The sequence below is a fragment of the Sebastes umbrosus genome, chromosome 5 (genome assembly GCF_015220745.1).
Source record: "Sebastes umbrosus isolate fSebUmb1 chromosome 5, fSebUmb1.pri, whole genome shotgun sequence".
In the NCBI taxonomy this organism is placed as follows: Eukaryota; Metazoa; Chordata; class Actinopteri; order Perciformes; family Sebastidae; genus Sebastes; species Sebastes umbrosus.
In genome coordinates, this window is record NC_051273.1 from 32,388,099 (window position 1) to 32,411,508 (window position 23,410).

At 43.7% G+C, this 23,410-nt stretch overlaps 2 protein-coding genes across 2 annotated transcripts; both read right to left on the bottom strand.

Annotated features, from left to right (window-relative positions):
• Window positions 1–931: 931 nt before the first annotated feature.
• Window positions 932–6,834, bottom strand: commd2 (COMM domain containing 2). Its single transcript, XM_037770831.1, has 6 exons — window positions 6,568–6,834; window positions 4,353–4,430; window positions 3,990–4,072; window positions 2,549–2,623; window positions 2,348–2,446; window positions 932–1,416 (listed from the first exon to the last, which is right to left on the bottom strand). Exons 1-6 carry the CDS (start codon window positions 6,632–6,634, stop codon window positions 1,219–1,221), a joined length of 600 nt encoding a protein of 199 aa, XP_037626759.1. The 5' UTR covers window positions 6,635–6,834; the 3' UTR covers window positions 932–1,218.
• A 2,566-nt stretch (window positions 6,835–9,400) lies between these two features.
• Window positions 9,401–23,181, bottom strand: lmnb2 (lamin B2). The gene is made up of 13 exons (XM_037769818.1): window positions 22,754–23,181; window positions 18,096–18,232; window positions 17,801–17,957; window positions 16,556–16,681; window positions 16,148–16,246; window positions 14,642–14,713; window positions 14,436–14,561; window positions 14,056–14,276; window positions 13,247–13,484; window positions 13,045–13,152; window positions 12,445–12,564; window positions 12,197–12,274; window positions 9,401–11,837 (listed from the first exon to the last, which is right to left on the bottom strand). Exons 1-13 carry the CDS (start codon window positions 22,964–22,966, stop codon window positions 11,802–11,804), a joined length of 1,731 nt encoding a protein of 576 aa, XP_037625746.1. The 5' UTR covers window positions 22,967–23,181; the 3' UTR covers window positions 9,401–11,801.
• Window positions 23,182–23,410: the final 229 nt, after the last annotated feature.

Sequence of the window (23,410 nt, forward strand, 5' to 3'; positions counted from 1 at the left end):
TCTTAAGAATTTGACTTAATTTTGTACTTAAGGAATTTTCTTATTTCATAATAGAGGACAGGAGGAAGGACTGATACTGACTGATGGAGGACAGAAGAAAGGAGGAAGGACTGATACTGACTGATGGAGGACAGAGGACAGGAGGATTTTGTGGCTTTTGAATAAATGGCTACTTTTTCAGTCATATATTTTCATCATTCAAGTTTTGTTAAAATTATTGTTATAATATCGTATCAAGATCATGAACCCAATATCGTGTATCGTGAGATGAGTGAATCGCCACATCCCTAATACATATATATACTGTATATACATACCTTTACATACAGTACAGTATATACATATATACAAATATAAACATACATAATATATAACATACATACATATACACACTATACTGTATATATATATATATATATATATATATATGAATACAGGTATATTCAGACAGACAGGACAGACATTAAAGCATGTAAACATGTTCTAGTAGACACCCAAAATACAAGTACGTGAACGGAAAAAAGAGCATGATATGTCCCCTTTAATTCTTTGTGGCATACAGTACATTCAACCTCAGGGATGCTGGTCCATATTGACATGATGGCATCACACGGTTGCTAGCACATCCACGATGTGACTCTCCTGTTCCTCCACATCCCAAAGCTGTTCTATTGGATTGAGATCTGGTGACAGACTGGGAGTACAATGAACTCATTGTCATGTTCAATAAACCAGTTTGAGATGATTTGAGCTTGTGACATGGTGCGTTGTTCTGCTGGAAGTAGCCATTAGTGGTCATAAAGGGATGGACATGGTCAGCAACAATATTCATTTGGTAGCATGTGTTGACTTATTTCAACAGTCATGCTGATGGGGTTGACCGTTTGTCTCTTGTAAACAGTAAATGCTTTGACAAACCACAAGGAAGGCGTTTCATTTTGTCTTTCACTTTAATACAATATCAGCAGCACAGTAGAAACATTATATACAATACAGTCAATACCATCTGGCACATATTGTGACTCAACTAGGGTAATAATGCGACGACCTTTTGCCAGTCAGGTGGGCAAAAGCCTAGTTTACCATTCAGGATCGGATCAACACTGCGCTGCAGAACTCAGAGACCCGGCTTCATGTGTCCAGGTATGAAGGCAGTCATGTGATGTTTCGCAGGTGGTAGAAGGCACATGTTACACAGAAAGTTATCTGGGGGGGGGGTTACTTGATGTTGCGAAATATGCGGCGAGCGTGACTGGTTTTCATGGCGGCCAGAGCGGCCTCCAGTGTGGAGATGAGGTGCAGGAGGGTACTGGGGTCTGTCTGGAGAACCTTCTTGCTGTGGTCACTGTGGCCCGTCAGGAGCAGACGCATCGTCAGCGTGGGAATGACCAGCTGACGGACTGGACGACTCGCCAACTGGCAGGAAGGAGTGGGGGAAACCACAATAAGAAGTGACGGAGAAACATATAGAAGAAGAAGTTCAAATCTGAACATTGGTAAACGGAACCTTTACAGCTCCAAGTGCCAAAAACACAACATATATGAGCACGCATATTTTTTCAGTTTGTAGAGTACCCTGACTTCCTCCTTTCCTAATTTCATACCTGCAGGCTCGCAAGTTCTGATGGCGGAAAGTGATTCGATAATTGATCAGTTTAAAACTACTATGAGGAACTATCATTTTGTGTTGGTTTTGGCGGTCCCTGTGGACAAAAGCGGTAGTGTTTCCGAACACCAGAGTCCCTTTAGAAAACCTCTCATTTTACTGCAGCAGAGTCCGACAGTCTGCCCCGCTCAGTCCTGGTTCTGGTTCTCCCGTGCCTCCCTTCCCTCCAGCGGGCCCAGTACGGCCTGGGCCTCCAGCAGCGTGGTGTCGGTGTCGGCTCCCGGTGGAGCAGCGAGGCGAAGCTCTGCTCCTGGCCGAAGGAAGAGCCGCTGCTCCCGGGCGCGGAGCTCTCCACCTCCCGCCGAAGCTCCGACTGCAGGTCGCTGCCGGAGGCCCCGCTGGAGTCTGAGCTGAAGGAGTTTCTGGTCAACCTGTGTGATTTCGTCTGATTTCACCGGAATCCGACCCCGGTGGCACCGATGACGAGCATTAAGAATAACTACATAGAAACAGCCAGTCTTCTCTCTGATGGTCTTGTTTACTAGGTACAGGCCATATAGAGGCATCAGGATTAAACTGAGACGGTTTCATCACCAGTTAAAAGTTCCTCACAGTAACTTTGATGAACAAACACATAAAAAGATTGCACATAGCTGAATATAAAAAACATATTTAGCCCAAATTCCATTTGAATCCACAGCAGCTTAACGAGTTTATATACACACAGAAACACAAACACACCTGTACATCCAGCCTCCATTCCAGGTTGTGGTAGGCAGGCAGGTTGGAGGGTAGCTGACTCAGGATGCTGCGGATCTGACTGTGGTGTTGCAGGTAGAGCTGCAACATAAACCCACACACACTCAGCTAGAGAGCAGGGAACTGTCACTCAAAGAGTACACTGCAAATCACCTCAGATCAATAAAACACAGTCAAAGTCACCTGTAAGAGGATCTGGTTAAGCTCTTCACCGAAGCCCAAAACCAACACGGAGTCCAGGAAATCCACTTCAGAGATCTACGAACACACACACACACACACACACACACACGGTGTTCAAGTTCAAGTGTTCAATTTGGTTAGAATTTAGAGAGCAGTGTGGTCGCTGTTAACGGCAGTAACCCGCTGTTAACGACGGTAACCCGCTGTTAACGGCGGGTTACTGTCAGTTACCCGCCGTTTACGACAGTAACCCGCTGTTAACACCAGTAACGCCAGTAACGCCAGTAACCCGCTGTTAACGACAGTAACCCGCTGTTAACGGTTGTTAACTGAAAACGTCTATGGTGCGTGCATATTAGAGCGTGCCCGTGCGGTACACTTAAAGGGACTATTTGTAACTTTCAGAAATGCTTGTTAACAACGGCACCTGTGGCTGTAAAGTCAACTCAAGTCAGCGTCCTGTTGCTCACGCTTGCTCGCTCTAAATATACCTGAACGAGCATCGCTCAAAACAGTGAGGCGACACACGTCAGCTAAAACACAATATCACTCTATATGTCAGCTGCTTGGCAGTAATGTTAGCTGACCAGACAAAGGTCTCTCCATGAATCACTGCTGATCCTAGTGTTGGCTTTTCCTGCCTCAGCGCAGGCTGAGGCAGCGGGGCTCCGCAGCGAGTAACGTTATCGCCTCCGCCCGCGGCCGGAGAGAGCAGGGAGACATCGGCACCCGGTCGTTAACGAGACGATAATGTTTCTCGCTGCGGAGCTCCGTCACTTCACAAGACACGGAAAACCTCTGTTGGTCTGGAGGAGCTGCAGCAGTTATTTCTGCACAAACGTCCACTGTACATTCACTAGATATTCTCAGAGCTACTAACTCTCCTGCAGTGTGTAGTGTGCGCGCGTTCACGTCTAGAGGTGGAGCGAGTATGCGAGAACGCGCGCAGTGTCTGAGTGAAGGCAAGCAGGCAGAGGAGCAGAGGCTCCGGCCACACGCGAGCGCGCATATGCGATTGCGCATGTGTCCCGACCCGGTACATTTATACGCTTAAAAAGTTACAAACAGTCCCTTTAAGTGTCCCGGTTTGGGGGTTTGAAAATATGGTCACTGTATGGTCACTGTAGATATAAGAGAATATAGCAGGCTGAGTTTCACCACTGCTCATTTTAGGAAGAAGCAAGCCAGAAGCAAGAAAACATCTTCTCTGTTTAGATTATCAAACGGACAATGAACCATAGAGGTTTGTTTCTGGATTCTGGCTGCTAGCGTTAACGTTAGCTAGCGTTAGCACCATGGCACATGCAATGGCAGCTGCATGTGGACAATGAACCTGATCTGTTGAGTGGACCGTCAGAGTAGTGTAGACAATGTCAAACAATCTTTATGAACCTCTGCCATGTCAAACACAGAGAGAAGTGTCCCAGTGTGTGTGAGTCACCATGTGTTTGGAGCTCTCGGTCATCAGGAACATCAGGCCTTCCACTCCATGCTGCACCATTTCCACAGGAACACACAGCTTCCCTGCAAGCAGAGGCTCATTATGCTTTTACTCTGACATCCTGGCAGGTGGTACAGTACATGCTGCAAGTAGGTAGCATGTCCTAATGAATACTAACGACTAATAATAATGAACTTAGACCACCCCTATAATCATGGGAAGTATTGGTTAGTCAACACATAAATCAAAGCAGATTAGTATGAGTCCACCAATACCACAGTGTGGACTAGTGCTGTTAGCAGCAGTCGGAGTGGACCAATCAGCTGCTTGGTAAGGAGGATGTAATGAAAGCTGTGTTCTTACTGGCTGCTCCCTCATAGATCTTGGGACTGGTTCCTCTCCTTAAGAACTCCAGCGCGATGCGACCAAACTCTCCAACCACTGAGGACAAAAGACACGTGGACACATATGCTCAGTTTAATACAGGATTATATATAGATAGAAGTGAGAGACTCTTCTGGTATTTATGCAATGATCCAATGATTCACACAGAAACAGCACCTGACAAACAAGAGACGTACGTGGACCTTCAACCAGAGACGGGTCACCGCCATTATCAAGAACAAATGTTCCTTCGGTGTCAGCCACATGCAGAGGGCTGCTATGCTACTCCAACTGGTTTGACTGGTAGTGTAGAGAGTATCATACAGTGTCCAATGTCTCTGACCCACTCAGTTTAATATAACATTGAATGCACAAGGGACGTAATAATGAAGAAAATTAAAAATAACTATGTCATAACAGTGGCACATAACAGCAGTAAATCACAGAGCGGTGCTAACTGACAACTAAGAAACATACTTTACATAAAGTCACATAATAAATAAGAGTAGTTCACCTACTCTTACTTAGGTCATGTATCTGAATCTTTCTTCCACTACTGTGTACTATAAATGATAACTATAATGTGGTAGTTGTGAGTTAGCCTGACGTCCCCCTTATGGCAGGACAGAGAGCAGGCCTCCCCTCAGTGTCCACAGAGACGGCTGTAGTTGGTCTCATGCTCCTTCTCTCATCACTATTAATAATAATATAATAATATAATCACATCTGACTGACTTCCTATGACTGATGTGATGATTATGATAGTGTTATTAGGTCGGGGCATTTCCATCCACCTGTTCTATGCACATTTTCAATTCACGCACAAAACAACCTGAGTGAAAACAGCAAACATTTGAGAAGAAAATCTGGACCGGCCGACACATGTTCCTGTTTGGCTCGCCACCGGACCAACCTACAGCTGGGCAGTAGCATTTCCTTTAAAGTGGCAGTAGGCAGTATATTTTTGGCATCATTGGGCAAAAGTTCCATAATAACCTTTCAGCATATTGTAATTCAAGTGTTCTGAGAGATAACTAGACTTCTGCTCCTCCTCATGGCTCTGTTTTCAGGCAAAAAAACATTTGAGGAGAGAAATAGACATTAACGTAACATAATATTGATTCATATTTGATCAGCGCTGCCTAGTTTGACCGTTTGGTCGGAGTTGGCGAGCCGGCTCTCATAGACAGCAGCTGGACAGCAGACCTCAGATCAGCTCTTACTGCTTGTTTTCCTCCGGTCTGTGAAATCTTGCAGATGCCGTTAGGAGCACCGGAGGATACAGAGGCACATGATTTTTTTCAGGTTACCTGTTTCATGTACTACTGTCACGATATAGCAACCGTTTTATAAAAATAACTTTTTTTAATCATATTTGCTCCAACTCGCCTACTTCAGCTTTAAGCCCGCCACCCAGCCCTCGCTCCAGCCTCGGTCTGGGTCTCACTCACATGAACGGAGGAAGGGAAATAATTCTGGATTCAACTATTAGTGTATTTTACAACTTTTAGGACCTAATGATTTAAATAAGGACTATTACAGTGTCCGGTTCTCTTGTATGGCTCAGAAACATGGCGAACAACAAAAACATCTCTCAAACAAATCCACTCCTTTATCAACAGATGCCAAAGACAGATCCTACGCATAATCTGGCCAAACACCATCAGCAACATCAGACTATGGGAAGTAACAAGACAGGAACTCATCGATACCCAGATCAGGTAGAGGAAATGGAATTGGATCGGTCATCACGTGAGACACCACGTGATACCAACATCAGTATACTATTGGCTTGTTAGAGGTAGGAACCAAACATTCATTTTGAACCCATCAAACGTCTTATAATGATTCATTCACAGTCATAATTTCTTTTTGAGGGAAAAGCCATACTTTTATTCTGTGGATGTATTATTGTCTAAAAATTATTCGTTTACATAAAAATGTCATTAATAAGACCTTTAAATAGCAGTAAAAACAGTAAACTCACGTCTCAGATCACAGTCCTGCTAATCATCCGGGTCTCTCCCGCGTAACGTACACTAAATGCCCCCCCACTAGTATGTAGTATGTTAGTATGTTGGTGTTAACATAGCATGTTAGCATGGTGAGGTGTACAACCAGCTGACAGTCAGCCGTTAACTGTTACAGCAGCCAACACGTTGTCACGGTTACTGATCCAAGACCAGCTACTGACCTGCTGCATCAACCTTCGGCAGGAAGGAGAGATGCTCTTTATGGTCCTCAGACAGAACCAGCAGCATCCTGAACAACCGGCAGAGCCCCGAACAACCGGCGGAGTCCTGAACAACAGTCAGAGTCCGGAACAGTCGGCAACAGAACCCTGAACCAGGCCTATAGCAGGAGGCTGGGACCAGACTGGGTCCCGGGTCTCGGGGTCTGACACCTGCGCAGTGTAACTGGAGCTGCGCGTTGCTATTGGCTCAATTTCAGCCGGTACGGACCAGGTTCTACTGCGCATGTGTTGTACCCCGAAGATATGACGCGTAGATGACGCGGGGTCTAGCCTCCTTTCTATAGGCCTCGTCCTGAAACCGGAAGAGCAGCTGGCCCGCAGCTTTTCTTCTTCGGTGGTGTCTTCAGCATTGCTGCCCTCTACTGGACAGGACAGTCCCAGTCCCGGTCCGCTACTCATGACTGTGATGTGGGCAGAAGAAGTTACACAAAGTGTTCAATATTAATATAAATGAGACGTGAAAAAATATTGAACCTTGATATTGTGAAAAAACAAATGCGTTTTTATAAAATATACTTGGAAAAAAAAGTTCGTAAACTTGTGTTTGGTGGATTATTTCTCTGTTGTTACAATGCTAATTGGCATTGTGTTTTACATCGTTGGAAAGCCTGTTTATTTACCTTCGCAATGATGTCCAACTTGTAAGGATCATGCGTTTGTGGGATGAGCAGCACAGCTGATTATGTGGGGAGTGCCCAAGAAACATTTGCCAAAATGCTCCGTCAATGGTAAACAGTGTATTCTCCTGTTGGTGTTGACTCTGGTTTTGAGTTGTTTGGTGGATTGAATGATTGAACTCTCTATCAGTAACAAGGAACCAACAAGACGTATGGGCCTCAGGAGCCTCAGTAGCGGGTGGAAGATCCATACGTAGCCACAACAGCCTGGCACCTCCTCCTCATGCTGGTCACCAACCTGGTCACACGTTGCTGTGGGATGACGTTCCATTCCTCAACCAGGATTCGTTGCAGGTCAGCCAGCGTGGTTGTGTTGGTCACTCTAACACGTACAGCACGCCCAAGCTGATCCCACAAGTGTTGAATTGGGTTGAGGTGTGGACTCTTGGCAGGCCGTTCCATTCTCTCTACTCCCACATTGTGGAGGTAGTCTGTGATAACCCTGGCTCTGTGGGGGCAAGCGTTGTCATCTTGGAGGATGAAGTTAAGTCCCAGATTGTGGAGATATGGGCTCGCCACTGGCTGCAGAATCTCATCCCTATTACTTTAAGGACAAGCCTTGTTTTGCCATTGAGGGAGATGCCCCCCCACACCATGACACTGCCCCCACCAAAAGCTCTTACTCCATCGGTGCAACAATGAGCATAGTGTTCTCCGCGTCGTCTCCATACTTTGACCCTGCCATCCAACTTTCGCAGACAGAACCTGGACTCATCACTGAACGTGACATTCCCCCACATGTTCAGGTTCCATTGTCTGTGTTGTCGACATCGGCGCAAACTGGCCTGACGCTGAAGGGCGGTCATTGCAGGCTTCCTGGTAGCCTTATGAGAATACACTGTTTACCATTGGCAGAGCATTTTGGCAAACTTTTCTTGGGCGCTACCCACATAATCAGCTGTGCTGCTCATCCCACAAATGCATGATCCTTACAAGTTGGACATCATTGTGAAGGTAAATAAACAGGCTTTCCAATGAGGTAAAATACAATGCCAATTAGCATTGTAACAACAGAGAAATAATCCACCAAACACAAGTTTCCGAACTTTTTTCCCCAGTATATATATTTCAATCAGGAGAGACTCGTATGAATTGAATGGTGATTTATTACAAAGTGCACGAATTATGAATAGTAACATTCTTTGGTGATTTAGACCCAATGTGAAATAATAAGGGGGAAGTGAGGCTGTAATAGGATTTAGGATTATTCGCCCGGGTCTAGACACTGGTGATGGTGGTAGTGAAGATTGATGCAGATCCGATGAATGAAGTGGAGCAGGATTACTCTGATGTGATGAATCTGGAGGTGATGGGGTGGCGGAGGGTCGCATCCGTTTGTGCTTAATACTGACACTGAAAACAGCATAGAGGAGAATGTTTTTTAAACTTTTGACAGCAGCAATGTGATTTGTTTAGGGAGATACGGCAAGATCTGATTGGTCACTGAAAAGAGAGACGCCCATAATCAGCTGACATATTAATAGCCCATGAGAGAGACCCAGAATGAATGAGAATGAATGAGATTGCACCCCTAGTCTTCCTGACTGAATTTACGCATAAGCTTCATATATATACAGTATATATATATATATAAACATTTTCTGTTTGTATTTGCACTCTTCCCAGTTTGTATTGTGATTGCTGCACAGAAGTTGCCCTTGAAATAAAGTGTGATCTCATCTTGGATAGCGATGGAGTTATACTATGCAGGGTTTGAATGGTAGTATCTATCTCTTTAATGACAGTCAAGATGAGACCAGTCAGACACTATTTCATGCTCTTCTATACATTTTCAACCTAGCAAATAACTAATAACACTGGTCAGCATGCTTTCCATAATAATAATAAATAGATAGATAATAAATAGATGACAATAAAACTTCTATTTAGTTCCCCTGACAGACCGTTACTACAGAGAGCCCGGTGCTTTACTGTCTCATCTCTGATTCCTGCTCTTTCAGGAAAATATTAACAGTAAATAAAAACACATGTTGAATGATTTCTACCTGAGAAGTGTACAAACACTCAGTGTTGCTGACCCCGACGAGCAACTCAATAGACGGGTGTGTATTAATAACCACTAGAGATATCAAATGTGTATATGTAAAACATTTATTGTGTGTACAAAAAGTAGTTCAACAACAGTTAATCATGAATTCATGAATGAAACTCACATTTGGCATGCCCCCCCCTCCCACAGTAACAATACCAGGTTAAGCGGAGACACAACAGGCAAAAACATTGGTTTTCGTGCACTGATCAATTTTGAACTTTTGGGGGATACTTGGCTTCCATAACGCGTCTTCTCTCAGACCAGTGGAAAGAAAACATTTATTTGCATCTGTAGATTTCAGTTAGCATTACATAATGCCTCATTTGCATAATTAATCACAACATTTCAGAAAACTTGTAATACAAAACAATTATGTCAGTAATCAACTGGGGAAGTTTCATGACGGTATCTATGAGTTAAATGTTTTACCTTGTTCACCTGGAGTGTCTCCCCTTAAATGGTGTTCAACAGAAAATCACAGTCACATAATATAATGTAGCACAGCTGGTCAGACCCGTGTCACCTCGCAGTCCCTCCAGGAGCACAGCTTTTCTAAATTAACCTTTGGCTCCATTTTGACATTTTGTGTTATTTTCCAAAACTTAAAAATGGCAACTCAGCTGCAAACTGATGATCATGCATACAAATATGCAACAATAACTCCACCATGTAGTTCTGAGGAAGTTGTTCTTGTCGAGACTGAAGCTCGATTATTAGTGATTGGTAAAATTTGCATTAGCTTACCATCTTTTTCATTTGACAAGTTTTCTAAGCATTAATTCTTGTGGGTAAATCAAAAGAATCCTGGAGGGACTGCATTACCATCGGATTTCAGAGCCTTACAAACAATCAAAATCAGATCAGTATTAACTTAATAGTCAGTTAGTCCAACACTGCCAGACTTCAAAGTTGGTCACTTGTTAATTATGAGACAAGAAGCAGTTGCTTCTGCCGATAAGAAACTCGGTGATGCCTTTAAACTGTCAGCAGAACACTGCAGGAGTAGTGTTCAGTATCAATTCATCAGGATCCTGAAACCCATTTAAGGTGATAAACACCCAACCATAATCCTCCCAGAGATCCCAAACACTAATTAATACATGAGATATAGCGTGTAAACAGGTTGATTACATAGACAAGCACTCTATAGAAAAATAACTAGCGATGTAAAGCACAGCATACAGACACACGAGAAAAATGGAGTATTCCCAAGACGGCCCACAAGGTGTGAGAGCAACACTCGTACAATGTCCTCTAGCACGGCAGGACGCAGGTATCGTACCAGGGTTGCTTTCACTCCGTATCTTGTGTGTACAATGGTCGGACAGTCACGAGCCCCCCTTCTTCCCACCCGAATTACAAAACACGTGGCCAGATGAGGAGAAGCCTGCTGAGTCAGGTCTGGTCTGCAGCTCTAAGATCAACAGAGGACTCAAGTCAGAGCTGGACCATCACTGAACTCAATGGATTTCTCATTATAAGCCAACGGTCCTGAAGCAGGTGACGTCTCCTACAGGTATATTAACCACCGACCTTCGAGCAGCTTACACTAGTAGTGTGCTCATGTCATCACTGTGAAGCTCATAGGTATATGCTGGGCTGCCTGGAGGAGTCACCAGCCTGCTTCAGGACTGAGATCAGCATTCTGGTCTAATCTCTGAAGTCCCAACACTTGACTGATTTGCAAGCACATTTTAGATTAAGGAAACCAGACACGATCGCACAACGATGCATCATATCAACTGCATATCTCTGCAGTTTTTCCTGATCTGAAGGGAGGCTCTAAGGACAGAGGGTGTCGTTGTACTGTACACACTGTAAAGCTCGGGAGGAAAATGTGTCATAATTGGGCTATATAAAGAGAATTGACGACCTTTCAATGGAAGACGTATATAAAAAAAAAAATCCAGAGGATATCTATCTGATAACCACACAGATAAATGTTATAGATGGGAAACACTGTTCTCCGAAATCCAATTAAGAGCTGCCCATCATTTGTTCAACACTTAAGTTAGCAATCCATCCATGTAGGAACTTTATCTGTAGAACTCAAAACACCAGATTCTTTCAGTGGATTTCTGTGCAATGGTTGCACATCGTGTTCTACTGTGCATGAAGGACGAATGGACCGCAGACATGTAGAGTACTAGTAGTAGTCGGGATGGGAATAGTCGGCTGCTACACCAGTCTCTAGATTTGGATCCATCATCATCAGTGTGATCCAGACGGTGACACTGCTAGTAATATTTAAGAAACTTGACTCATTAAAAGCAGCTCCACAAATATGGAGAACGGTAAAAAGAGTCCATTAGTCCAAAAATTCTTATATTGTCTTGAATAAAAAACGCATAATGATGAGGCAGTGGATAGGATCATATCTGAGTGGCTCTAGAGAAAAAATAGATATATAATGGGGAAGTGACAGCCGACAGAAGGGGAAGACCTCACATGATGGCACACTCTCTGGAGGACACCTTGCCCTGTAGGACAAACAAAAAAATTCAGATTATCATAAAGACATTGTATGAGGCATACATTAAAGTCGGTCAGGTCCGGTCCGTTGTACCAGCTTAAACCAGTTTGATCTTATGCAACCGGCTGAATCGGCATTTGTCATTATGACATGTTCAGGCAAGTTAAAAAGTCATGGTCATGGCGTGTTTGCCTCCTATTTCTCTGATTCGCTGCTTTGTTCTCACCATCGCCGCTTCCTCTCTTCAGTCAGTCTACAGTCTACAGCCTCCTCCACCATCGCTGCTCTCTCTCTATCCCTCTGTGTTTCTGTTATTTACTCTGGCCTCATTAAACTAAATCTGGCAAGAAAAACAAGTATACTCACCGATTGTGCCTCTTCCTCCTCGTCCTCTCCATTGTCTATCTCCATCTCAGTCTTGGTTACGCTCCTCGTGGCCACCTCCTGCAGGACAGTCAGTCAGCCCACATGAGTCAAAACAGAAACACCACCGTGCCAAGCTCAGGTGCCCTCACCGAGGATAACACAGGAACAACATGCCACATGTAGCATGTGTTGGTGGTCTGACTCTGAGCACCAAATCAAAGACATGGAAATGTATCGATCATCATTACCTCGCCATCACCGTTGATCAAAGTAGTAACGATGTCATTTCCTGTGCCCCAGGAAGTCTGACTCTTCCATAGAAGGTCAGTTGGTGGACTGTGGGCCACGCCAGCATCAGCAGACCACACCTGTATACACACAGTGCAGGTAAATACATCATTACTTTCAAAGACTTGAGATGGCACTCGGAGAAATAAAAAAAGAAACCTTTCACTTTGAAACGTATCGTCAATATGCGAAACTTCTCAGCTGCTTTTATACCACGGAGAGTTTGATCTGTGTTCACCTCCCTGACTCAACGAAACTGAGACAGTGGTATGAACGGTACCATTTAGACCACTGCACCCAGCTCTATTTCTTTGGTCCAACTACAAGTGTTCACATGGAGCGCTGTGGATTATCTTGAGTGACGCTGTGATTGGGAAGACATCACTCAACCCAGTTGAACAGCGGCGGCAGTAGAAATCTTGATAACACTACTACACATCACTTGGATTAAGTGTGACATTATATATGAACACTGCAAAATGAATAAAGTGATAACTTTCCTGAAACATTTGAAACTAGAGACAGCACTCGCACCTTCTCTTCTACTTGATATTTCTCACCGTGACAGTCTGTCCAGCCTTAAGGACAAACTTTGGGGAGAACTTGTAGATGACCTCGTCCCCATCGTCGACCTGTCTTTTCAACCTCCAGTTGCCCATCGGCTGGTCCTACAAAACACAAGAGAGGTTTAACATCCAAGAACAGGATCTCTGACCGTTCCAACAGCCAACCTCGTCCATCACCATGTCTAGTCCTACACACCTCCTCAGTATCATTGGTGAGTGTGACTGCGTTTCCATCCATGTCGGTGGGTGATATGGTGACTGCTCCGCTAGCTGTGGCTTCTTCCGACACCAGCAGCTGCCCCTCTCCTCTTTCCACCTCTGGCATTTCCATACCCTCCACCTCCGCCCTCTTCCTTTTGGTGGTGCGAGAGGAGGAAGATCCAGTCAGCCTGGAAACAGTGACTCGAGCAGATGGGCTGGGGGACAGCTTCAGTCTGAAAGAAGCACAGCGGTCATCAGCGAGTTAAACCTGTGCATCGCTCCATGACACAGCAAGGGTCTGAGCTGCCAGAGGCCACGCCACTATTAAAATGACAATACTAACAAAAAACAAATGATCTGTTCTTGTTGGTTCCAACCTGGTTTACGCATTTCCTCTGCACCTTCTACCGTAAAAACAAGACACAATTACACTGGCTACCCTAAAAACATGCCCCTGGAGTGTATTTCACCGTGTTTTCTGACCATGAGTAGCTGTGACTTGGGTGTGTGACGCAACTATCAGTCATGGCAGGTGTATTGCTGACGACCCAAGGAAGTAGTTCTCCAGAAACAGAACGCCAGAGGCCAAGAATTCCACTAGTTGGTTTATGTTATTGAATGTGGATGATATTGCACAATATGTCCCATAATGTTCCATAAGTCAGAGAGTTGTATTGACTGGCTGACAACCTGGGGGAAACTCTGGCTCAAACAAACTTCCTGTCTGGAGCTCATACATAGTACATATTGCACATAGTATTGTGTGTGTAGTGTGTATCCTAGGCCTGCGAGTGTGTGTTGTACCTGTGCTCCTCTCCCTCCAGCAGTTTCCTGTATGCATTGATCTCCATATCTAGAGCAAGCTTGACGTCCAGCAGCTCCTGGTATTCACTGAGCTGAGCGTTCATCCTCTCTCTCAGTTCACTCATCTCTTGTTCTTTTCCTTCGATGGTACGGCGATGCTTGTCCCGCTCTGCAGACAGAATTTCCTCCAGCTCTCTGATACGATCCTCTGAGGCAGCCGCCTGCAAAAATACAAACACACATATCCAACCAGCGTAACCAGCTAATTAGCAATACAATTCCTGAAGCTGAATGGCACAATGAGCTGAAACGAAAAGGTGAGATGTGTGTGTGTGTGTGTGTGTGTGTGTGTACACACACAGGTGGTCATAAAGCCATACCTGTTTCTGCAGGGCACTGAGCTGATATCCAAGGCTCTCTATTCTCATACGGGATTCCTGCACCTCCTCCCTGGCCGTGCCCATCGCCTTGTCATTAATCTCCGAGGACACCTTGGCATTATCCAACTAGAGTGAGAACAAGACAGACTTTGTGTGAGAGTCGGAGCTTCGAAAGATAAAAGGAAGAAAAATGATTTGTCTCTCACCTTGGCCTGGAAGGTTTGCTCCAGTTCTCCCTTATAAAGAGATACCTGCTCATCATGTGTCTTCCGTAGGTCCTGGTGAGAATCACACAGACACGATTAATACCGATTCTCAAAGAAAAGCTCTCCCTTAAAGCGGGAGCAGGCACAAAGTTGTTGGCATCACTGGCAAACATCCCATAATAACATTTCCTCATATTGTAATTCAAGTGTTCTGAGAGATAACTAGACTTCTGCATAATCATATTTGCTACCCTATGCTGCTTTTAACGGTCACATGGTAAATTCAGCAAATTGCACATTCCCACAGCACTTATTCAGTTAATACAACAACAGAACCATGTAGTCATAGCTTTTCTACTTAACACTGATTATTGAGCTTTTTACTTGATTTCTGTCTTTGGGTAAGTACAAGGGGACTTTCCTGTCCTAGTGTGGTGCTAAGCATTTAGGTTGGTTCGGTTTATTGAGGTCATCAGCTAATTCTGGCAAAACGGATGCAGAATCTGATTTATTAAAATTGAGACCTGATAAACTCAAATCTCAGTTTAATGATCTTTAGACTGGTGGACATTTAAAAGGTAGGGTTAGTAGGGTTCTTCAAAAACATTGTTGTTATACTTGTTGAAATTCTCTTTACATCATGACGGCTATCAATCAATCAAATGCTCTGATCAAAAAGAAGAAAATCTGGTATCTGTGGCTGTCGCAGGACTGTAAACCAGTCCAATCATTTCATTCAGCCTGAAGGTAATGATTGGACAGACTACCTACCTGTCTGCACTCTTCCCGTGCACTCATTGCTCATCACCAGAGTTTTCCACCAGCTGCTAGCTTGACCGCTGTGAGTACTAACAATAACCATGTTGGTTGTTTATGTTGATGATGATAATTTTGGGGGAGTGGCTTTGGAGGGAGGCCTGAAGGGACGGACTGTCTACCTACCTGTCTTACTACCTAATGATAATGTTGGGGGAGTGGCTTTGGAGGGAGGCCTGAAGGGACGGACTGTCACTGTTGATGACTTGGTGTCTTTCTATCTAGGAGCTAGTGCTGCTAGCTAATTTCATTGAAGAAGAGTTGGCAACACTGGGCCGGGTTTGAGTACTGCAGTACTGTAGTTTCTCAAGATTACCGACCCTAACTTTAAGACCTCAGACCCCCTTTCACATAAATGGTCACATTCACTGTGGGCCCAGCCAAACATGGATCATACTTTGAGGTAACATGCAAGTGCAATAAGATGGTCAAAGGTGCAGTACTGTAGTGCTGTCATTGTAATTTACAGAAAAAACATTGCCCACAGACACATCTAAAATTCAAAAACACTGATTTTCACTCTGCACATCAGCGATGTGATTGGCTCTTGCTGTTGTCAAGTGATCAACAGTGTACTGGGATTTCATAAATTCATATCAACCCCATATTTGCATTCGTTTTCACTGTTTATTTCTATATATTGTTTCTATTGCCCAGCCCCTTCCACAGATAGTATGTCCCTCAACATACCTGTAAAGCTTGTCCCAGTTTGAAGTCGTAGTCCTGTCTGACTCCAGAGTCCACTTCCACTATCCTCTGCTCCTGTCGACGCCGAGACTCACGCACCTCCTGAACACAAGGAACGAGATGGGAGTGCAACCGTGAGATGTCACAGAAATTTCATCCATCTACCAAAACCATATCCCTGCTTTGGATGCAGATGTGACTTTATTAGGAATGGTATTCTCCTCTAAACACAATGCAAATCTATCGTGGGAGATACTACAGCAGAAAACACAACCGTTACCCAAAGCAACAGAAAACATTTAAGTATATTGAATCAATAGTTAATAAACAGCAGTTCTTTCTAATTTTGCGTGGATTGTTACTTTAGTCAGATTAATTTGAGATGAGAATTTGTCACACACACACACTTACCTCTTCAAACATGCTCTTCCTGAACTCCAGCTCTTCACTCAGTGATTGACAGCGGTTCTCCAAGTCGACACGCATCAGCGTCTCTGCCTCCAGCTGGCGCTTAGCAACGGCATGGCTGTCCTCTGCCTATAACAAATATTAGCACATGGAAGCTCAACACGTTTACCTGACTCCACTACATTCACTTTATTTCCGTCCCAGTGGATGATGTCATCATGCGGCGATGCCCTCTGCTCTCAGTCCTCACATCCACGTCACATCAAAATGGTTACAAGAGTCTCTTATGGAGCTCTGAGCCTTCACTGTCACACTTTCTCAACCTTTCTACACAATCTCAGTTTAATGGAGAATGCTTTGACACCGTCACCACTGGTGAACCCAACTTAGGGCCAGCCGGGTGATAAAGATAACCTCAGTTAACCTCAACATCAGGGTTTGCCATTAATTACCTAGTTTGTCCCACCACAGTTTCATAGGGAACAGAAAATATTTTAACACTTCTTAACCCATTGGCTGACTGGCCTTTGCCAGGCGAATTTCCTCCACGGTGCGCCACACTATCCACTTCCACTCCGTTTTGTGCTTCCCATATTAAGTGTCATTCCAAACCAGTTAGCGGGGAGAGTAAGGGGGTTATAAAATCCCCCCAACAGCGAGCCTGCATCGATGCCGACTTAACCAGCTGCCCTTACCGATGACTTGCGACGCCAGACGTCAACAACAAAGTAAATAGATTGCATTCAGGATATATAGACACACACGCACGCACTTATTTATACAGAACAGAATATTCTTATTTTACACTTGAATATATATTATTTGCATAGATCCTATTTGTCCAGCATTATTATTTGCACTGTTATATATATATATTTCTTATTTACATTTTCTTATTATTACTCTATTTGTATATATTTATATTCTAGAACAGGAGCAAAATGTAACTCAATTTCCCCCATGGGGATCAATAAAGTATTTCTGATATTTATTTATTTCCTTGCCGGAGAGAGGGAAGTTTTGTATTGATACCCTCCACCTTCAAAAAGGAGCTTCATTGAGCTGTGAGTGTGACTACAAACGGAGTTCACTCCACCCCGGAGTGGGAGGGTTTAGGGGCCGGATTGGAATTAGGCCCAAAGTCTCACTAGATACTGTGGGGAAACACTGCCCTTTATTAAAAGCACACTTGATTTTTCTTCAGACTATTAACGCCTTTCCTGTCTCTTTCCTCTGTGCAGTACACACCTTAGCCAGTTGGCCCTTGACATCAGCCAGCTCAGAAGTCAGAGCATTATTCTGGCTTAGAGCTGTAGCGAGAGATGCTTCACTCTTGTTCAGCTGGCTTTCCAAACCAGCGGCCCTGGACATGGCTGCAGCAAGATCACCATCCTTCTTCTTGGCACTGAAAAATGGACAGAGGAAGGAGAAAACGGTTACAGCTTCAAACTGGCCACTGGCCCTTACCTTTCTTATCTGCTCCCCAGATTCATCTGATCTCAAACAAAGGGATGTGTTGTGATAATTAGGTGTACTGTATCACCTGCGTGTGGCTTCTTCCAGGTCAGCCTGAGCCTTGCCCAGGTCGATCTGGAGCCTGGCTCTCTCTCTAGCGGTCTCATCCAGAACCCGTCGAGCATCAGCTAACTCTGCCTCATACAGACCCTTCAGGCCGGTCACCTGAGGAGAAGGACACACACATTCATTACTACATGGCTTGGCAAGGTGAAAAAAAAAGGTAAAATTACAATTTACTGACTCTAATCTTCTACAATTCTCAATCCTTAATTTACTTTAATTTCACAAGGATAATCCACTCAGTATCAATAGTGCTTTCCAGTCAGTCCTGGGTACATACATTACAACACATAGGGTCCGACATTAACCATGGCCCGCGGCCACAAAAAGTGACTCTGTGGCCACCAAATACCCGCTGTAGGTGGCCCCGTTTCATCAGGTCTCTCTTGAGATTTAGACTGCAAGTCTTAGTGAGATTACGGTGTCCGTGTCCTAAATGAAGCGTCAGCGTCAAAATCACTTTGATAGCATTGTTTTCTACTGGAGTGTCCTAACTGGTCGCTAGTGACGCAGCGCGACTCAACTTTTGTCTGACGCCCTGACGAGGAACGACTGATTCATGAAGTTGAAATGGGGTTATCTTTAGGGATGTGATCGGGAGAGCAGCATTCATGCTATCTAGTCGCCGTTAGCAGTCGGCGGGCAGCACAGTCTTGCTTGGCTAATTAATGGAGCTAACAGCTCAATGGAGGTTCCATTGAGTTACATTGTGCAATCAAGCTATATTCAGTAAAAATGTGGCAGAGAGAAACTTGAATAAATCCAGTTGTTTGAAGGAGAAGTTTTCATAGCAATATAAAATAGATATTAGAGGGTGAATTATGACACGTTTAACTTCCTAACACGAGCTCTAAGCAGCTTGAAATACATAAGTAAAACTACTAATGGCAGTCAAACCAAAGCAAATATTTAAATAAAAATACAATCATTAATTTCTTAATCATTTGAATTGTGTGTTTTTATGTGAAAAAGACAGACTGTGGTTGCATCCTAAATTCCACACTAACATGTTATTTAGTAGCTAAAACAGTATGCGAGATATTTTAGTATGTCCGAAACCCTAGTATGAAACCAATACCAATACTAGTACGCAAATTGCATATTATTTCCGGTGAAGTATTACACTATGCAACGCTGTACACTACGGCGGCGTAACGGATGTTGACGGACAGCTCTGTAACATCAATAACACTTCAACATAACTGTAAGTATACGATTTCACTTTGCTAGGCGTAATATATATTTTTAATTAATTCAGACTTTGATTCTCACAAACTGTCGTTTCGGTCACGTGAGGTTGGCACGGGTTACCCTGGTTACACGTCTCCAACCAGCAAGGAAGCTCTCAGGAAGTGACGACGTAGATTACTGCTCAGTGTGTCCGAAAAGATACAAACTACTGTTTATTCACACAGAATTATGTTGAACGATAGCACACTTGTTGAGTATGTGGTGCAGAGTATGTGACTTTCAGATGTATCTTTTGTAGTGTGAGAGAACAAAGAACTTTTAAATAAACTTTAAATTTAAATAAATAATTACATATTTTCATTCTTTTAATGTCACAGTTAAAGAAGGCTGTGAAAGTTGCATTAAAGTGTCTTTTCTGATACGTTTACATTTGGGCCACCAAAAATTCACCAACTCTAGGGTCTTGGCAGCCCGTGCTTAAAATAACGCCTATCTCTGAACAAGACAATTAAAAACATATAAAACCGTTCGTACAGTCTGCTAATCAGGTGTTCTGATGTCGGGGGTTCAGTTTACAGCTGAATGCCTGAAGACTTATATATTCCCCTGTAGACCCGTCCAGAGAGTGGCTTTATGGTACTGCAGGCTGCTCTTGAACGCAGCCTTTTTAGCGGCAGGAATTTCCAGATGTGGGTCCCACCCAGGGCTGTGGCCAATTCGTCGACGTAATTGACGTCATCAATCACAAAAATATGTCGATTTGCATAACGTGCCTCGGCATGCTGCAAGTATCAGAGGTCAAAGCAGGCATTCCCCCAGAGAACAAGCTGCAGCTACAAAACCCCACCCTCGATCCTCTACAGCCTGGAAGTAGTTTGGACACAGACAAAACAATGTGCTGCTCTGTAAACTCTGCACACTGGAAATGGTTTAACACAGCAGTACAACGGTTATGCACCAACACTTCATCAGAAAGCGTTTTGTCAAGACGGCAGCGAGACTGTTTACTTTAACGACCGTGTATGAGTGAGACAGTGGCTTTAACTAACGTTACAGACTGTAAATCGTTTCAATTGTTTCCCTTGCCCCACACTGATGCAAAAATACATTTGCCAGGGATAATCTTAACTGCATATTACTCCAGCGATGAAATCAAATCCATGTCATAACCATTTTAAGTTTGAAGTCAAGTACTTAAGTTAAAATGCTGATTCTCCAGTCCAGGGAAAGGGCTGCTGTGACATACACTGATTAAAATAATGGATTAATCACACATTAATTAATGTGGCATCCTTGTCATCAGCAATCCTTTTGAATTTGAGGTCCAGTATTTTTCTGATCAGGACTCTTCTTGAGCATGAGCAACATCTTTCATTTTGATTAGATTGCAGTTATTATTCACTTTTTACTCTGCTTGCTGAAGCATGAAACCACTGAACTTCCCTGGCAACTTCGTGTGTGTGTTTATGTTGTCAAGGAGGTTTAATAATAACAGGGCACTACACAAAACGTGCAGTCATTTTCATCACCGTTCATTCTAATGTAACAGGTATTTTTCTTTCAACTCTCGCCCTAAATTCGGGACGTCCTTAAGCTCGCGCCCTGATTGTGATGTGTTCAAATGTAAACTTGTAAAATATAATTTTTGGTGAGAAACTTGAATAAACCAAGTTGTTTTAAGATGTTTTTCACAGCTAAATAAAATAGACATTAGAGTTTATGACCTGTTTAACTTCCTAACACTAGCTCCAAGCAGCTTATAATACACCATTAAAACTACTAATGCCAAGATTCTTTTTAATCAAAGCAAATATTTAAATAATCATTTGAATTGTGTGTTATGCAAATAACCACTATAAATGACAATAGAAAAGTACAGTACTGTGTACAGTACCCTCCCACCCCCCAAAAACAGGGCTCCCCAGAAGCTACAGTGTAATTCCAACACTGTAATTTACCATGCATATAATGTTTTTTTCATGTAAAATATATCAAACATTGAATGACATCAGATCTAAAATGAGATTTCTTCATTTAGCGAACAGATTTCAAAAGTGGCAGATAAAAACAATACTTGCCTGCCACAGTGGCAGGCAGCGGAAAAAAAGTTAATCTCAGACCGTGGTTGTGGTCTCTGGGTGGGTTAACCACCCTGAAAGAGAAAAGACTGGATTCATCAGCAGACATAGGCTGACCTATTACCAATACAAGTACAACTACAGCCCTTTAATGACCTGACTGACTAACAGAAAACTCCTCAGTAGGTCACAACTAGACAAGAGGAGACCTGGATCTGCACCAGTAATGATGATCCAAAGCAGGACATTACACAGATTCATTCAAAGTCTGCCTGAAGCGTTAACTTCACGTTGCTGAAACATGAAAATGCTTCAGGATAATGAAGATGAAACACGTTTTGCCGTCAAGTGAAGTGAATTTACACACGAGTCAATAAAACCTCTGAAGCTAACATTAGCTCATACTCATAGATTGGCGCGCAGAACCACCCGCTCAATCTTCCCGGTTCCGTTACGTTTGAATGCAGATCAGGAAATGCAGCAGTGTTTGATGTATTACTACCGTTAACAGTTATATTAATACTACTACCGTTAACAGTCACATTAACGTACGGAGAATCTCCGCCGGTAGTATGTCACACACATGTCGAGGGGGAAACAGTATTCTACACAACACCGGTAAACTAACGTTAGTTCACATGTTTTTATAGACAGATGGCAGCTATAAGTAACGCTGAGTAACGAGGGATAGTTACTGCTGTGTAACAGTCACGTAGACGTGTTTAGCTAGCGTTAGATCAGCGTTGGATCAGGGGTCTCTAAGCACCCTGCAGCTCTTTAGCCCCTCTCCAGTGGCTCCCTGGGGTTTATACAGAAATAGTGGAAATTAAAAAACAATTTTTTTGTTTACATTTTTATTTATCAGTTGCAAGTCTATGGTACTATGTACCATATTACGACTTATTATCTCGTTATATGACTTTATTCTCGTAAAATGATGATTTTATTCTCATTATATTATGACTTTAATCTCGTAATTTTACGACTTTTTTCTCGTAATATGACTTTATTCTGTAAATCTCCTGTTTTTTTCCCTCAATGTGACCCTAATACTCCGTGGTACATTTGCTCTTTGGCCCTCACTGCATTAGATTTATATACTATATACACTTAGACTATAAACTGTGTTACCTTCATCACAATGCTCAGATGTTTTCTGGCTGTTTTTTTGCCTAAAATGTGTCTTTAGATCGTGAAGGTTGCTGAGCCCTGCGGTAGAGTAACTGGAGCTAGTGAGACTAGCGGTAGTGGCCAGGTGGTGGTCTGCTGGTCGGCTGCATGGAGCTAATCAGACTAGACTCGGCTGCATGGAGCGGTAACTGAGCGGTAACTGAGCGGTGAAGAGTTGCCTCACCTCTCTGGTAGTCACCTCCTCTTTCTCGGACACTTTGACCATCAACCGGTCGTTCTCCAGCTCCAGCGAGCGGACCCGGTCGATGTAGACGGCCAGTCGGTCGTTGAGGTGCTGCAGGTCTTGTTTCTCCTGTAAGCGGGAGATGCGGGTCGGGGAGAGAGGAGTCGAGGCCGCCGACCGGCCAGCTTCACGGCTTGGGGTAGCGGTCGCCATGACGCTTCTTTCTTTCAACAATCCTTCAGTTAGCTTGTCCGCTCCGCGAGCAATAAAAACACACACGCGGGTTTAACGGCTGTCGTCGGTAAACGGTTAAACGGTTGGTCTTCTCTAATCAACGGCAGGAGGTCAATCAATGAGTCGCGTGCTCATGCAACGGCTCTGAGTGGAACCTGATGATGTGATCCAAGATGGCCGACGCCGCTATCAAGACCGCGCCAAAAGCGGAGACGATTTCCTGTCTCGCAATGCATGCTGGGAGAATGGGAAAGAAAGAAGGCACGCACGCACACACGCGCACACACACACACACACACACACACACACACACACACACACACACACACACACACACTAAACCTTGTTTGAAAACGGATTGTTTTCATGCTTTATTTAAAAAGTTCAGTACAGTAGTTACATAAAACACTTCCAGATTTTTCA

Coding starts and splice junctions, on each gene's coding strand:
- lmnb2 (XM_037769818.1), bottom strand. CDS start 22,966: ATGGCGACCGCTACCCCAAGCCGTGAAGCTGGCCGGTCGGCGGCCTCG. Junction 18,233..22,753: donor AGGAGGTGACTACCAGAGAG/GTGAGGCAACTC, acceptor CCTTCTCCTCAG/GTGACCGGCCTGAAGGGTCT. Junction 17,958..18,095: donor CTGGAAGAAGCCACACGCAG/GTGATACAGTAC, acceptor TCCATTTTTCAG/TGCCAAGAAGAAGGATGGTG.
- commd2 (XM_037770831.1), bottom strand. CDS start 6,634: ATGCTGCTGGTTCTGTCTGAGGACCATAAAGAGCATCTCTCCTTCCTG. Junction 2,624..3,989: donor CCGAGAGCTCCAAACACATG/GTGACTCACACA, acceptor GTGTGTTCGTAG/ATCTCTGAAGTGGATTTCCT. Junction 1,417..2,347: donor AATGGAGGCTGGATGTACAG/GTGTGTTTGTGT, acceptor CCTTCCTGCCAG/TTGGCGAGTCGTCCAGTCCG.